The sequence below is a fragment of the Macrosteles quadrilineatus genome, unplaced genomic scaffold (assembly GCF_028750875.1).
Source record: "Macrosteles quadrilineatus isolate MER2022 unplaced genomic scaffold, UCM_ALF_1.0 Scaffold_37__1_contigs__length_1132567, whole genome shotgun sequence".
In the NCBI taxonomy this organism is placed as follows: Eukaryota; Metazoa; Arthropoda; class Insecta; order Hemiptera; family Cicadellidae; genus Macrosteles; species Macrosteles quadrilineatus.
In genome coordinates this window covers 51,364-70,319 of record NW_026542630.1, presented here as the reverse complement: position 1 = coordinate 70,319, position 18,956 = coordinate 51,364, and the positions used below count along the sequence as shown (strand labels likewise).

The 18,956-nt window shown below is 39.6% G+C and overlaps 1 protein-coding gene across 1 annotated transcript; it reads right to left on the bottom strand.

The window, feature by feature from the left end:
* Positions 1–829: 829 nt before the first annotated feature.
* On the bottom strand, positions 830–5,339 carry LOC129005848 (uncharacterized protein K02A2.6-like). Its single transcript, XM_054434865.1, has 2 exons — positions 5,059–5,339; positions 830–4,370 (listed from the first exon to the last, which is right to left on the bottom strand). Exon 2 carries the CDS (start codon positions 4,346–4,348, stop codon positions 830–832), a length of 3,519 nt encoding a protein of 1,172 aa, XP_054290840.1. The 5' UTR covers positions 4,349–4,370; positions 5,059–5,339.
* Between the last annotated feature and the right edge of the window lie 13,617 nt (positions 5,340–18,956).

Below are 18,956 nucleotides of genomic sequence, written 5' to 3'. Positions count from 1 at the left end.
GTACAACCTTGTACAAACCTGTAAACCCTTGTACAAGCTTGTACACACTTGTACAAGCTTGTACACACTTGTACACCCTTGTACAAACTTGTGCACCCTTGTACACTTTTGTACACCCTTGTACACATTTGTACAACCTTGTACAAACTTGTACACACTTGAACAAACTTGTACACACTTGTACAACCTTGTACACACTTGTACAACCTTGTACACGCTTGTACAACCTTGTACACACTTGTACATTCTTGTACAAACTTGTACTTACTTGTACAACCTTGTACAAACTTGTACACACTTGTACAAACTTTTACATCCTTGTACACATTTGTACACCCTTGTACACACTTGTACAACCTTGTACAAACCTGTACACCCTTGTACACACTTGTACAAGCTTGTACACGATTGTACACCCTTGTACACACTTGTGCACCCTTGTATACTGAAATGTATAAAGAACTGCACTACTTTTAGGTATAACGCACAACATAGAACATGACTTACTTTTAGCATGGATGACGTTAGACAGCCGTTCAGCGGGCAATCTGGTAGGTAGCAATGACGTCACGGCATTGGTACAGTGCAGCCAACACCGTTAAAACAATCTAGTCCTCTTAAGCCTTGATTATATATTACACTTATAAACCCTTATAAAATAGTTGGCCCACAACTTAAAACTTCTTATAAAACTTTAATTCAACATAAAACGTTCTTTAAAACCAAACAATTTTTTTAACTTCCATTTTTTTTTTTCTTCTTTTTTTTATATATATTTTTTTTAATAATCAACTAAAAATTCTTCTTTTTGAATCGTGTGTATACACACTTACAAGTCCAGTTTAGCTGGTTTGCGCACAGTCCGCTGCGATCTTCTAACCACAGGAGTTGGACTGCACTGCACCTCTGGACGCTGCCCCTCTTCCATCGACTTCCGTCCTTGGGGTGACGGTGGACTTCTGGCCCTTGGCGATGACGGCAAACTCTGCCGACTTGGAGATACTCTCTCCGGCGACACGCTGACGGTCACTGATTCCGGTGGATCTGGCACTTCCTCTCTTCTAACCAAAATTTCCTCTTCCTCCACCTGACTTGGTCTTAGATGATCAGCGTGACAAAACCTGGTGCGGTTCAGGACCCTCACAAGATAAGTTACTGGACTTCTACACTCCACAATTTGGCCGGGAACCCAAGAAATTTTTTCCTGTCTCACCGTCTTTACTAACACATGCTGGCCTTCACTGAAGGACCTATCAGAGCCTCTGTGTTTATCTGCTGCCCGTTTTTGCAACTCCTGTTGCTTCCTGGCCTCATCAAGCAAATTTGGCTTCAACATTGTTAAGTGAGTTCTAGGCTTCCAGCGTAGGAACAATTCAGCCGGACTCACGCCTGTCACTGAAGTGGGGGTGTTGCGATAGGAAAATAGAAAATTATCTAGCTTATGCTGTAAAGAAGTAGGATGACTGCGCTTCTCACTCAAGACCTGGCGCAGCAGACTCTTCTTGACTTCCTGAACTGAACGTTCTGCGGCTCCGTTGGATGCCGGGTGATAGGGTGGGGACAGGGTGAATTTGACACCATTCTTTCTAAGGAATTCACGGAATTCGAGACTAGTGAATGAGGTACCATTATCAGAAACCAATTCTTCGGGCAAACCATAGGCTGCAAACAAAGTCCGAAGCTTCTCTATAGTCTTGGAGGAAGATGTAGAGCTCATCAGAAACACCTCAATCCATTTTGAGTAACTATCGACTAGGATGAGCATCTGCTGTCTTGACGTGGGATCTTCTGCAAAATCAATGTGAACTCTGCGCCACCTCTCCGTGGCTAACGGCCATTGATGCAATGGAACTCTAGGACTGGCATTTCTCGTGCCTTGACATACAAAACAAGACGCCACTGTCTCCTCAATGGATTTTTCGATACCTGGCCACCACACGTAGCTTCTAGCCAACAACTTCATCCGGGTTATACCAGGATGCTGTTCATGGAGCATCTGGATAACGTTCTCCCTCAACATCTCAGGAATCACCACCCGACTTCCCCACAAGATACAATTCTTGTCCACTGACAACTCCAATCGTCTCCTCTGAAATGGAAGCAACATAGGATTTTGAACCTCCCGCCAGCCATGTAAAACAAAGTCCCGAACCCTCGACAACAATGGATCTTTGTCCGTCAATCTTCCTACGTCCAAAGACGTAATCGGAGAATCATCACTCACACTGCAGAAATTGATTACTTGAACACAAGACTCAACATGTGAAACATAATTATCCTCCAATTCCAACGATTCATCATCTTGTAGAGGTAGGCGTGATAACGCATCAGCGTGGGGTAAGTCAACCCCTTTTCGATATTTAACCTCAAAATTGTATGCTGCCAGAATGAGAGCCCATCGCTGAAGTCTTGCCGCAGCTAGGCTAGGTACACCACGTTTTGTTCCAAAAATTGCCGCTAACGGCTGATGATCCGTCTGTAACACACAGTTCTTACGACCATAAATATACTTGTGGAATTTCTTTACACCGAATATCAACGCCAATGCTTCCTTGTGTAGTTGGGAATAATTTTTCTCACTAGGGCTAAGAGTTTTGGACGCAAAAGCTACAGGCCGCTCTTCTCCATCGACCATATGAGACAGAATGGCTGACACTCCCCTAGGGCTAGCATCACACGTTAAAACAAGTGGCTTAGACACATCATAATGCACCAAAATATTGGAGTCAAGAACCCATGACTTACTTTCCTCAAAAGTGCGTGAACACTCTTTGGTCCACTTCCATGGGACGTCCTTCTTCAAAAGATCATAAAAACAACTGATTTTTGATGACAAATTGTAAATAAACTTTCCATAGTAATTAATCAACCCAATGTAGGCCCTTAACTCATCCTTGTTACTCGGTTCCGGGGCATTTCGAATAGCCGACACAATCCCTTGCTGGGGGCTGATTCCCGTTGCTGAAACCACATAGCCTAAATACTCAACCTTAGGCTGCAAAAATTTACACTTGCTCTCGTTAACCCGAACTCCATAATCCATCAGACGCTGAAACAGATTTTCTAATCTACTACAAGCTTCTTCACGTGTTGAGCCTCCCACTAGAACATCGTCCAAGTACGCTACGGTACCTGGTAACCCACATACAATCTGATCAATGACTGCTTGAAAAATAGCCGGTGCGGACGACAACCCATACGGCAAACGTCTCAATCTAAAAAGTCCTTTATGGGTAGTCAAGGTTAACAAAGGTTGTGACTCCTCTGCTACTGCTAACTGCTGATAGGCATTTGTGAGGTCGATTACTGAAAAGTATGTACATCCTGACAACGAGGCAAAAATATCTTCCGGTTGCGGAAGCGGATAGTGCTCTGTTTGCAGCACCGGATTTAACGTTACCTTAAAATCGGCGCACAATCTTACGCCATTTGGTTTAGGAACCGTCACCAACGGTGTAGCCCACTCGGAGCTGGAAACCCTATAGGCTATTCCATCGTTAACCATTCGGTCTAACTCTTGTTCAACCTTCTCCCTCAAACTATAAGGCACTGGCCTATATTTACAAAACTTGGGAACTACATTGTCTTTAAGAATAATGTGAGCAGTAACCCCTTTAATTTCTCCAGCTCCCGTTTGAAATACCATAGCATATTTATTTTTCAACGTTTGCACATCAACTTCAGTTGTACTGCTAAGCTTAGGCCTACTCAGTTGATCCTTACAACTAGGTCCTGATACACTACTCACAGGGTTAGGCTCAGACAAAGTCAAATTAATTTGATTACTAGGCCTACTCTGTAGGCCTACTTCCGATACTACTGAAAAAATAGAACGCCAATCAAGTTTCAACTTGGCCAACCAGCTCCTTCCCAACAACATAGGCTGGTTCCTACGACACATTTTCACAACCAATAAGGGCAACATAACTTCTTGACCTTTATATTTTACAGTTACATCAGCTTGGCCTAGCACAGGCACCTCCCCACCAGTGTATGTCAATAAACTCAAATTTACATGATTTAATTCCACATTAGGAAATTTTTCCGCAAAAACCTCAGACGGGCACACGGATACTGCTGATCCACTATCAATTTCCATTTCTACAACTACATCTTCTATCATTAGTCTTACCTTGTAAGCTTCTGTACCGTCAGATAGGCCTAGATTGTACAAACACAAGTCCCGAGTCTCCTTGACTATATCCAAGTTAGGCCTAGGCCTAGGGTCCTCCTCTTCCAAATTAAGATGATGCACCTTGTGTGGGGCAAATCTTCCACTCTTGGACTTTGAATTCTGCTTGTTAAATTTATTTCGGGACTTACAAGCCTTGAACAAATGCCCAACCATATTGCATGCATTGCACTTGTAACTAGAATATGGACAATCATTAGCTTTATGTTCCACTGAATTACACCTGTAACACTTATTTTTCCCATTAAACCCCATATTTGGTTTAAAATAACCATTTACATTGGATTTATTAAAAGAGCTAGCAGGTAAAACATTTTTACCACGTTTCATACTCAAACTGTTAACATCCTGTTTCGAACTGAAAAGACCTGTTTGCTTCTCTGCTTGTTCCAGCCTGAGAGCCAAAGTCTGAGCTTCTTCAAAATCTAAGTCTTCAGACAACAATTTTTGTCGTATCACCTCATTATTAATTCCAGAAATCAATTTGTCCCTAAGGGCATCTTTCAGAAATGTAGAAAATTTACAAGTACTAGACAAATGCTTGATAGCTACAACAAATTCAGAAATAGTTTCGGTAGGCTTTTGTACCCTGGAATAAAACATGTATCGTTCCGCCACTACTAACTTCTTTGGGGAAAAATGTTTGACCAACACTTTTGACAAATCTTCATAAGATTTACTATCCACCTCATCAGGAGACACAATATCTGACAAAACTGCTAATATTTTAGGGCCCAGAACAGTAATCAACACTGAAACTTTACTACCATCTTCAATACTATTGGCCTTGAAATAGTGTTTGAGACGCATTAAATACGACTCAATGGCTTCCTCATGGGGATTAAACTCTCCCACCTTCCCAATACCTGACATTTTCGTCACAGTAGATCCTTTTCCTTTGTCCTTTTTGTCTCCCATTAACACTCGCGGAAAAGATTTTTACTTTTTAATCCATAGAAAGAAATCCGTAATTACCGACTGCGCCAATGAAATGTATAAAGAACTGCACTACTTTTAGGTATAACGCACAACATAGAACATGACTTACTTTTAGCATGGATGACGTTAGACAGCCGTTCAGCGGGCAATCTGGTAGGTAGCAATGACGTCACGGCATTGGTACAGTGCAGCCAACACCGTTAAAACAATCTAGTCCTCTTAAGCCTTGATTATATATTACATATACATTTGTACAACCTTGTACAAACTTGTACACAATTGTACAAACTTGTACACACTTGTACAAACTTGTACACCCTTGTACACACTTGTACAACCTTGTACACACTTGTACAACCTTGTACACAATTGTACAACCTTGTACAACCATGTACACACTTGTACAACTTTGTACACACTTGTACAACCTTGTACACACTTGTACACCTTTGTACACACTTGTACAACCTTGTACACTATGGTACAACCTTGTACACACTTGTACAACCTTGTACACACTTGTACAACCTTTTACAAACTTGTACACACTTGTACAAACTTGTACATTCTTTTGTACACCCTTGTAAACACTTGTACAACCTTGTACAAACCTGTACACCCTTGTACACACTTGTACAAGCTTGTACAAACTTGTACACACTTGTACACCCTTGTACAAACTTGTGCACCCTTGTACACTTTTGTACACCCTTGTATACATTTGTACAACCTTGTACAAACTTGTACACACTTGTACAAACTTGTACACACTTCTACAAACTTGTACACCCTTGTACACATTGTACAACCTTGTACACACTTGTACAACCTTGTACACAATTGTACAACCTTGTACAACCATGTACACACTTGTACAACCTTGTACACACTTGTACAACCTTGTACACACTTGTACACCTTTGTACACACTTATACAACCTTGTACACACTTGTACAACCTTGTACACACTTGTACAACCTTGTACACACTTGTACAACCTTGTACACACTTGTACAACCTTGTAAAAACTTGTACAAGCTTGTACACGATTGTACACCCTTGTACACACTTGTGCACCCTTGTACACACTTGTACAACCTTGTACACACTTGTACAACCTTGTACACACTTGTACAACCATGTACACACTTGTACAACCTTGTTCACACTTGTACAACCTTGTACACACTTGTACAACCTTGTACACACTTGTACAACCTTGTACACACTTGTACAACCTTGTACACACTTGTACAACCTTGTACACACTTGTACAACCTTGTACACACTTGTACAACCTTGTACACACTTGTACAACCTTGTACACACTTGTACAAGCTTGTACACACTTGTACAACCTTGTACAAACTTGTACTTACTTGTACAACCTTGTACAAACTTGTACACACTTGTACAAACTTTTACATCCTTGTACACATTTGTACACCCTTGTACACACTTGTACAACCTTGTACAAACCTTGTACAAACTTGTACACACTTGTACAAACTTTTACATCCTTGTACACATTTGTACACCCTTGTACACACTTGTACAACCTTGTACAAACCTGTACACCCTTGAACACACTTGTACAAGCTTGTACACGATTGTACACCCTTGTACACACTTGTGCACCCTTGTACACACTTGTACACCCTTCTACACACTTGTACAACCTTTTACAAACTTGTACACACTTGTACAAACTTGTACATTCTTGTACATACTTGTACACTCTTGTAAACACTTGTACAAACTTGTACAAACCTGTACACCCTTGTACACACTTGTACAAGCTTGTACACACTTGTACACCCTTGTACAAACTTGTGCACCCTTGTTTACTTTTGTACACCCTTGTATACATTTGTACAACCTTGTACAAACTTGTACACAATTGTACAAACTTGTACACACTTGTACAAACTTGTACACCCTTGTACACACTTTTACAACCTTGTACACACTTGTACAACCTTGTACAAACCTGTACACCCTTGTACACACTTGTACAAGATTGTACACGATTGTACACCCTTGTACACGATTGTACACCCTTGTACACACTTGTGCACCCTTGTACACACTTGTACACCCTTGTACACACTTGTACAAACTTTTACAAACTTGTACACACTTGTACAAACTTTTACATTCTTGTACATACTTGTACACCCTTGTAAACACTTGTACAACCTTGTACAAACCTGTACACACTTGTACACACTTGTACAAGCTTGTACACACTTGTACACCCTTGTACAAACTTGTGCACCCTTGTACACTTTTGTACACCCTTGTATACATTTGTACAACCTTGTACAAACTTGTACACACTTGTACAAACTTGTACAAACTTGTACACACTTGTACAAACTTGTACACACTTGTACAAACTTGTACACCCTTGTACACACTTGTACAACCTTGTACACACTTGTACAACCTTGTACACAATTGTACAACCTTGTACAACCTTGTACACACTTGTTCAACCTTGTACACACTTGTACAACCTTGTACACACTTGTACACCTTTGTACACACTTGTACAACCTTGTACACACTTGTACAACCTTGTACACACTTGTACAACCTTGTACACACTTGTACAACCTTGTACACACTTGTACACACTTGCACAAACTTGTACATTCTTGTACATACTTGTACACCCTTGTAAACACTTGTACAACCTTGTACAAACCTGTACACCCTTGTACACACTTGTACAAGCTTGTACACACTTGTACAAGCTTGTACACACTTGTACACCCTTGTACAAACTTGTGCATCCTTGTACACTTTTGTACACCCTTGTATACATTTGTACAACCTTGTACAAACTTTTACACACTTGTACAAACTTGTACACACTTGTACAAACTTGTACACCCTTGTACTCACTTGTACAACCTTGTACACACTTGTACAGACTTGTACACACTTGTACAACCTTGTACACAATTGTACAACCTTGTACAACCTTGTACACACTTGTACAACCTTGTACACACTTGTACAACCTTGTACACACTTGTACAACCTTGTACACAATTGTACACCTTTGTACACACTTGTACAACCTTGTACACACTTGTACAACCTTGTACACACTTGTACAACCTTGTACACACTTTTTCAACCTTGTACACACTTATACAACCTTGTACACACTTGTACAACCTTGTACACACTTGTACAACCTTGTACACACTTGTACAACCTTGTACACACTTGTACAACCTTGTACACACTTGTACAACCTTGTAAAAACTTGTACAACCTTGTACACACTTGTACACCCTTGTACACACTTGTACAAGCTTGTACACACTTGTACACCCTTGTACACACTTGTACAAGCTTGTACACACTTGTACACCCTTGTACACACTTGTACAAGCTTGTACACACTTGTACAACCTTGTACACACTTGTACACCCTTGTACACACTTGTACAACCTTTTACAAACTTGTACACACTTGTACAAAATTGTACATTCTTGTACATACTTGTACATCCTTGTACACACTTGTACAACCTTGTACAAACCTGTACACCCTTGTACACACTTGTACAAGCTTGTACACACTTGTGCACCCTTGTACACACTTGTACACCCTTTTACACACTTGTACAACCTTTTACAAACTTGTACACACTTGTACAAACTTGTACATTCTTGTACATACTTGTACACCCTTGTAAACACTTGTACAACCTTGTACAAACCTGTACACCCTTGTACACAATTGTACAAGCTTGTACACACTTGTACAAGCTTGTACACACTTGTACACCCTTGTACAAACTTGTGCACCCTTGTACACTTTTGTACACCCTTGTATACATTTGTACAACCTTGTACAAACTTGTACACAATTGTACAAACGTGTACACACTTGTACAAACTTGTACATTCTTGTACATACTTGTACACCCTTGTACACACTTGTACAACCTTGTACACACTTCTACAACCTTGTACACACATGTACAACCTTGTACACAATTGTACAACCTTGTACAACCTTGTACACACTTGTACACCCTTGTACAAACTTGTGCACCCTTGTTTACTTTTGTACACCCTTGTACACACTTGTACAACCTTGTACACACTTGTACAACCTTGTACACACTTGTACAACCTTGTACACACTTGTACACCTTTGTACACACTTGTACAACCTTGTACACACTTGTACAACCTTGTACACACTTGTACAACCTTGTACACACTTTTTCAAACTTGTACACACTTATACAACCTTGTACACACTTGTACAACCTTGTACACACTTGTACAACCTTGTACACACTTGTACAACCTTGTACACACTTGTACAACCTTGTAAAAACTTGTACAACCTTGTACACACTTGTACACCCTTGTACACACTTGTACAAGCTTGTACACACTTGTACAACCTTGTACACACTTGTTCACCCTTGTACACACTTGTACAACCTTTTACAAACTTGTACACACTTGTACAAAATTGTACATTCTTGTACATACTTGTACATCCTTGTACACATTTGTACAACCTTGTACAAACCTGTACACCCTTGTACACACTTGTACAAGCTTGTACACACTTGTACACCCTTGTACAAACTTGTGCACCCTTGTACACTTTTGTACACCCTTGTACACATTTGTACAACCTTGTACAAACTTAAACACACTTGTACAAACATGTACACACTTGAACAACCATGTACACACTTGTACAACCTTGTACACACTTGTACAAGCTTGTACACACTTGTACAAACTTGTACACACTTGTACAACCTTGTACACACTTGTACAACCTTGTACACAATTGTAAAACCTTGTACACACTTGTACAACCTTGTACAAACCTGTACACCCTTGTACACACTTGTACAAGCTTGTACACGATTGTACACTCTTGTACATACTTGTGCAACCTTGTACACACTTGTACAACCTTGTAAACACTTGTACAACCTTGTACAAACCTGTACACCCTTGTACACTTTTGTACACCCTTGTACACATTTGTACAACCTTGTACAAACTTGTACACACTTGTACAAACTTGTACACACTTGTACAACCTTGTACACACTTGTACAACCTTGTACACACTTGTACAACCTTGTACACAATTGTAAAACATTGTACACACTTGTACAACCTTGTACAAACTTGTACACACTTGTATAAACTTTTACATCCTTGTACACATTTGTACACCCTTGTACACACTTGTACAACCTTGTACAAACCTGTAAACCCTTGTACAAACTTGTACAAGCATGTACACGATTGTACAAGCTTGTACACGATTGTACACCCTTGTACACACTTGTACAACCTTGTACACACTTGTACAACCTTGTACACACTTGTACAACCTTGTAAAAACTTGTACAAGCTTGTACACGATTGTACACCCTTGTACACACTTGTGCACCCTTGTACACACTTGTACAACCTTGTACACACTTGTACAACCTTGTACACACTTGTACAACCATGTACACACTTGTACAACCTTGTTCACACTTGTACAACCTTGTACACACTTGTACAACCTTGTACACACTTGTACAACCTTGTACACACTTGTACAACCTTGTACACACTTGTACAACCTTGTACACACTTGTACAACCTTGTACACACTTGTACAACCTTGTACACACTTGTACAAGCTTGTACACACTTGTACACCTTTGTACACACTTATACAACCTTGTACACACTTGTACAACCTTGTACACACTTGTACAACCTTGTACACACTTGTACAACCTTGTACACACTTGTACAACCTTGTAAAAACTTGTACAAGCTTGTACACGATTGTACACCCTTGTACACACTTGTGCACCCTTGTACACACTTGTACAACCTTGTACACACTTGTACAACCTTGTACACACTTGTACAACCATGTACACACTTGTACAACCTTGTTCACACTTGTACAACCTTGTACACACTTGTACAACCTTGTACACACTTGTACAACCTTGTACACACTTGTACAACCTTGTACACACTTGTACAACCTTGTACACACTTGTACAACCTTGTACACACTTGTACAACCTTGTACACACTTGTACAAGCTTGTACACACTTGTACAACCTTGTACAAACTTGTACTTACTTGTACAACCTTGTACAAACTTGTACACACTTGTACAAACTTTTACATCCTTGTACACATTTGTACACCCTTGTACACACTTGTACAACCTTGTACAAACCTTGTACAAACTTGTACACACTTGTACAAACTTTTACATCCTTGTACACATTTGTACACCCTTGTACACACTTGTACAACCTTTCACAAACCTGTACACCCTTGAACACACTTGTACAAGCTTGTACACGATTGTACACCCTTGTACACACTTGTGCACCCTTGTACACACTTGTACACCCTTCTACACACTTGTACAACCTTTTACAAACTTGTACACACTTGTACAAACTTGTACATTCTTGTACATACTTGTACACCCTTGTAAACACTTGTACAAACTTGTACAAACCTGTACACCCTTGTACACACTTGTACAAGCTTGTACACACTTGTACACCCTTGTACAAACTTGTGCACCCTTGTTTACTTTTGTACACCCTTGTATACATTTGTACAACCTTGTACAAACTTGTACACAATTGTACAAACTTGTACACACTTGTACAAACTTGTACACCCTTGTACACACTTGTACAACCTTGTACACACTTGTACAACCTTGTACAAACCTGTACACCCTTGTACACACTTGTACAAGATTGTACACGATTGTACACCCTTGTACACGATTGTACACCCTTGTACACACTTGTGCACCCTTGTACACACTTGTACACCCTTGTACACACTTGTACAAACTTTTACAAACTTGTACACACTTGTACAAACTTTTACATTCTTGTACATACTTGTACACCCTTGTAAACACTTGTACAACCTTGTACAAACCTGTACACACTTGTACACACTTGTACAAGCTTGTACACACTTGTACACCCTTGTACAAACTTGTGCACCCTTGTACACTTTTGTACACCCTTGTATACATTTGTACAACCTTGTACAAACTTGTACACACTTGTACAAACTTGTACAAACTTGTACACACTTGTACAAACTTGTACACACTTGTACAAACTTGTACACCCTTGTACACACTTGTACAACCTTGTACACACTTGTACAACCTTGTACACAATTGTACAACCTTGTACAACCTTGTACACACTTGTTCAACCTTGTACACACTTGTACAACCTTGTACACACTTGTACACCTTTGTACACACTTGTACAACCTTGTACACACTTGTACAACCTTGTACACACTTGTACAACCTTGTACACACTTGTACAACCTTGTACACACTTGTACACACTTGCACAAACTTGTACATTCTTGTACATACTTGTACACCCTTGTAAACACTTGTACAACCTTGTACAAACCTGTACACCCTTGTACACACTTGTACAAGCTTGTACACACTTGTACAAGCTTGTACACACTTGTACACCCTTGTACAAACTTGTGCATCCTTGTACACTTTTGTACACCCTTGTATACATTTGTACAACCTTGTACAAACTTGTACACACTTGTACAAACTTGTACACACTTGTACAAACTTGTACACCCTTGTACTCACTTGTACAACCTTGTACACACTTGTACAACCTTGTACACACTTGTACAACCTTGTACACAATTGTACAACCTTGTACAACCTTGTACACACTTGTACAACCTTGTACACACTTGTACAACCTTGTACACACTTGTACAACCTTGTACACAATTGTACACCTTTGTACACACTTGTACAACCTTGTACACACTTGTACAACCTTGTACACACTTGTACAACCTTGTACACACTTTTTCAACCTTGTACACACTTATACAACCTTGTACACACTTGTACAACCTTGTACACACTTGTACAACCTTGTACACACTTGTACAACCTTGTACACACTTGTACAACCTTGTACACACTTGTACAACCTTGTAAAAACTTGTACAACCTTGTACACACTTGTACACCCTTGTACACACTTGTACAAGCTTGTACACACTTGTACACCCTTGTACACACTTGTACAAGCTTGTACACACTTGTACACCCTTGTACACACTTGTACAAGCTTGTACACACTTGTACACCCTTGTACACACTTGTACAAGCTTGTACACACTTGTACAACCTTGTACACACTTGTACACCCTTGTACACACTTGTACAACCTTTTACAAACTTGTACACACTTGTACAAAATTGTACATTCTTGTACATACTTGTACATCCTTGTACACACTTGTACAACCTTGTACAAACCTGTACACCCTTGTACACACTTGTACAAGCTTGTACACACTTGTGCACCCTTGTACACACTTGTACACCCTTTTACACACTTGTACAACCTTTTACAAACTTGTACACACTTGTACAAACTTGTACATTCTTGTACATACTTGTACACCCTTGTAAACACTTGTACAACCTTGTACAAACCTGTACACCCTTGTACACAATTGTACAAGCTTGTACACACTTGTACAAGCTTGTACACACTTGTACACCCTTGTACAAACTTGTGCACCCTTGTACACTTTTGTACACCCTTGTATACATTTGTACAACCTTGTACAAACTTGTACACAATTGTACAAACGTGTACACACTTGTACAAACTTGTACACCCTTGTACACACTTGTACACCCTTGTACACACTTGTACAACCTTGTACACACTTCTACAACCTTGTACACACATGTACAACCTTGTACACAATTGTACAACCTTGTACAACCTTGTACACACTTGTACACCCTTGTACAAACTTGTGCACCCTTGTTTACTTTTGTACACCCTTGTACACACTTGTACAACCTTGTACACACTTGTACAACCTTGTACACACTTGTACAACCTTGTACACACTTGTACACCTTTGTACACACTTGTACAACCTTGTACACACTTGTACAACCTTGTACACACTTGTACAACCTTGTACACACTTTTTCAAACTTGTACACACTTATACAACCTTGTACACACTTGTACAACCTTGTACACACTTGTACAACCTTGTACACACTTGTACAACCTTGTACACACTTGTAAAACCTTGTAAAAACTTGTACAACCTTGTACACACTTGTACACCCTTGTACACACTTGTACAAGCTTGTACACACTTGTACAACCTTGTACACACTTGTTCACCCTTGTACACACTTGTACAACCTTTTACAAACTTGTACACACTTGTACAAAATTGTACATTCTTGTACATACTTGTACATCCTTGTACACATTTGTACAACCTTGTACAAACCTGTACACCCTTGTACACACTTGTACAAGCTTGTACACACTTGTACACCCTTGTACAAACTTGTGCACCCTTGTACACTTTTGTACACCCTTGTACACATTTGTACAACCTTGTACAAACTTAAACACACTTGTACAAACATGTACACACTTGAACAACCATGTACACACTTGTACAACCTTGTACACACTTGTACAAGCTTGTACACACTTGTACAAACTTGTACACACTTGTACAACCTTGTACACACTTGTACAACCTTGTACACAATTGTAAAACCTTGTACACACTTGTACAACCTTGTACAAACCTGTACACCCTTGTACACACTTGTACAAGCTTGTACACGATTGTACACTCTTGTACATACTTGTGCAACCTTGTACACACTTGTACAACCTTGTAAACACTTGTACAACCTTGTACAAACCTGTACACCCTTGTACACACTTGTACACCCTTGTACAAACTTGTGCACCCTTGTACACTTTTGTACACCCTTGTACACATTTGTACAACCTTGTACAAACTTGTACACACTTGTACAAACTTGTACACACTTGTACAACCTTGTACACACTTGTACAACCTTGTACACACTTGTACAACCTTGTACACAATTGTAAAACATTGTACACACTTGTACAACCTTGTACAAACTTGTACACACTTGTATAAACTTTTACATCCTTGTACACATTTGTACACCCTTGTACACACTTGTACAACCTTGTACAAACCTGTAAAACCTTGTACAAACTTGTACAAGCATGTACACGATTGTACAAGCTTGTACACGATTGTACACCCTTGTACACACTTGTGCACCCTTGTACACACTTGTACAACCTTGTACACACTTGTACAACCTTGTACACACTTGTACAACCTTGTACACACTTGTACAACCTTGTACACACTTGTACAACCTTGTACAACCTTGTACAAACTTGTACACACTTGTACAAACTTTTACATCATTGTACACATTTGTACACCCTTGTACACACTTGTACAAACTTGTACATTCTTGTACATACTTGTAGACCCTTGTACACACTTGTACAAACTTGTACATTCTTGTACATACTTGTACACCCTTGTACACACTTGTACAACCTTGTACAAACCTGTAAACCCTTGTACAAGCTTGTACACACTTGTACAAGCTTGTACACACTTGTACACCCTTGTACAAACTTGTGCACCCTTGTACACTTTTGTACACCCTTGTACACATTTGTACAACCTTGTACAAACTTGTACACACTTAAACAAACTTGTACACACTTGTACAACCTTGTACACACTTGTACAACCTTGTACACACTTGTACAACCTTGTACACGCTTGTACAACCTTGTACACACTTGTACAACCTTGTACACACTTGTACACCCTTGTACACACTTGTACAACCTTTTACAAACTTGTACACACTTGTACAAAATTGTACATTCTTGTACATACTTGTACATCCTTGTACACACTTGTACAACCTTGTACAAACCTGTACACCCTTGTACACACTTGTACAAGCTTGTACACACTTGTGCACCCTTGTACACACTTGTACACCCTTTTACACACTTGTACAACCTTTTACAAACTTGTACACACTTGTACAAACTTGTACATTCTTGTACATACTTGTACACCCTTGTAAACACTTGTACAACCTTGTACAAACCTGTACACCCTTGTACACAATTGTACAAGCTTGTACACACTTGTACAAGCTTGTACACACTTGTACACCCTTGTACAAACTTGTGCACCCTTGTACACTTTTGTACACCCTTGTATACATTTGTACAACCTTGTACAAACTTGTACACAATTGTACAAACGTGTACACACTTGTACAAACTTGTACACCCTTGTACACACTTGTACACCCTTGTACACACTTGTACAACCTTGTACACACTTCTACAACCTTGTACACACATGTACAACCTTGTACACAATTGTACAACCTTGTACAACCTTGTACACACTTGTACACCCTTGTACAAACTTGTGCACCCTTGTTTACTTTTGTACACCCTTGTACACACTTGTACAACCTTGTACACACTTGTACAACCTTGTACACACTTGTACAACCTTGTACACACTTGTACACCTTTGTACACACTTGTACAACCTTGTACACACTTGTACAACCTTGTACACACTTGTACAACCTTGTACACACTTTTTCAAACTTGTACACACTTATACAACCTTGTACACACTTGTACAACCTTGTACACACTTGTACAACCTTGTACACACTTGTACAACCTTGTACACACTTGTAAAACCTTGTAAAAACTTGTACAACCTTGTACACACTTGTACACCCTTGTACACACTTGTACAAGCTTGTACACACTTGTACAACCTTGTACACACTTGTTCACCCTTGTACACACTTGTACAACCTTTTACAAACTTGTACACACTTGTACAAAATTGTACATTCTTGTACATACTTGTACATCCTTGTACACATTTGTACAACCTTGTACAAACCTGTACACCCTTGTACACACTTGTACAAGCTTGTACACACTTGTACACCCTTGTACAAACTTGTGCACCCTTGTACACTTTTGTACACCCTTGTACACATTTGTACAACCTTGTACAAACTTAAACACACTTGTACAAACATGTACACACTTGAACAACCATGTACACACTTGTACAACCTTGTACACACTTGTACAAGCTTGTACACACTTGTACAAACTTGTACACACTTGTACAACCTTGTACACACTTGTACAACCTTGTACACAATTGTAAAACCTTGTACACACTTGTACAACCTTGTACAAACCTGTACACCCTTGTACACACTTGTACAAGCTTGTACACGATTGTACACTCTTGTACATACTTGTGCAACCTTGTACACACTTGTACAACCTTGTAAACACTTGTACAACCTTGTACAAACCTGTACACCCTTGTACACACTTGTACACCCTTGTACAAACTTGTGCACCCTTGTACACTTTTGTACACCCTTGTACACATTTGTACAACCTTGTACAAACTTGTACACACTTGTACAAACTTGTACACACTTGTACAACCTTGTACACACTTGTACAACCTTGTACACACTTGTACAACCTTGTACACAATTGTAAAACATTGTACACACTTGTACAACCTTGTACAAACTTGTACACACTTGTATAAACTTTTACATCCTTGTACACATTTGTACACCCTTGTACACACTTGTACAACCTTGTACAAACCTGTAAACCCTTGTACAAACTTGTACAAGCATGTACACGATTGTACAAGCTTGTACACGATTGTACACCCTTGTACACACTTGTGCACCCTTGTACACACTTGTACAACCTTGTACACACTTGTACAACCTTGTACACACTTGTACAACCTTGTACACACTTGTACAACCTTGTACACACTTGTACAACCTTGTACAACCTTGTACAAACTTGTACACACTTGTACAAACTTTTACATCATTGTACACATTTGTACACCCTTGTACACACTTGTACAAACTTGTACATTCTTGTACATACTTGTAGACCCTTGTACACACTTGTACAAACTTGTACATTCTTGTACATACTTGTACACCCTTGTACACACTTGTACAACCTTGTACAAACCTGTAAACCCTTGTACAAGCTTGTACACACTTGTACAAGCTTGTACACACTTGTACACCCTTGTACAAACTTGTGCACCCTTGTACACTTTTGTACACCCTTGTACACATTTGTACAACCTTGTACAAACTTGTACACACTTAAACAAACTTGTACACACTTGTACAACCTTGTACACACTTGTACAACCTTGTACACACTTGTACAACCTTGTACACGCTTGTACAACCTTGTACACACTTGTACAACCTTGTACACACTTGTACAACCTTGTACACACTTTTTCAACCTTGTACACACTTATACAACCTTGTACACACTTGTACAACCTTGTACACACTTGTACAACCTTGTACACACTTGTACAACCTTGTACACACTTGTACAACCTTATACACACTTGTACAACCTTGTAAAAACTTGTACAACCTTGTACACACTTGTACACCCTTGTACACACTTGTACAAGCTTGTACACACTTGTACACCCTTGTACACACTTGTACAAGCTTGTACACACTTGTACACCCTTGTACACACTTGTACAAGCTTGTACACACTTGTACAACCTTGTACACACTTGTACACCCTTGTACACACTTGTACAACCTTTTACAAACTTGTACACACTTGTACAAAATTGTACATTCTTGTACATACTTGTACATCCTTGTACACACTTGTACAACCTTGTACAAACCTGTACACCCTTGTACACACTTGTACAAGCTTGTACACACTTGTGCACCCTTGTACACACTTGTACACCCTTTTACACACTTG

Excerpts from the sequence above, each read along its gene's own strand:
- LOC129005848 (XM_054434865.1), bottom strand. The coding sequence starts at position 4,348 with ATGGTTGGGCATTTGTTCAAGGCTTGTAAGTCCCGAAATAAATTTAAC.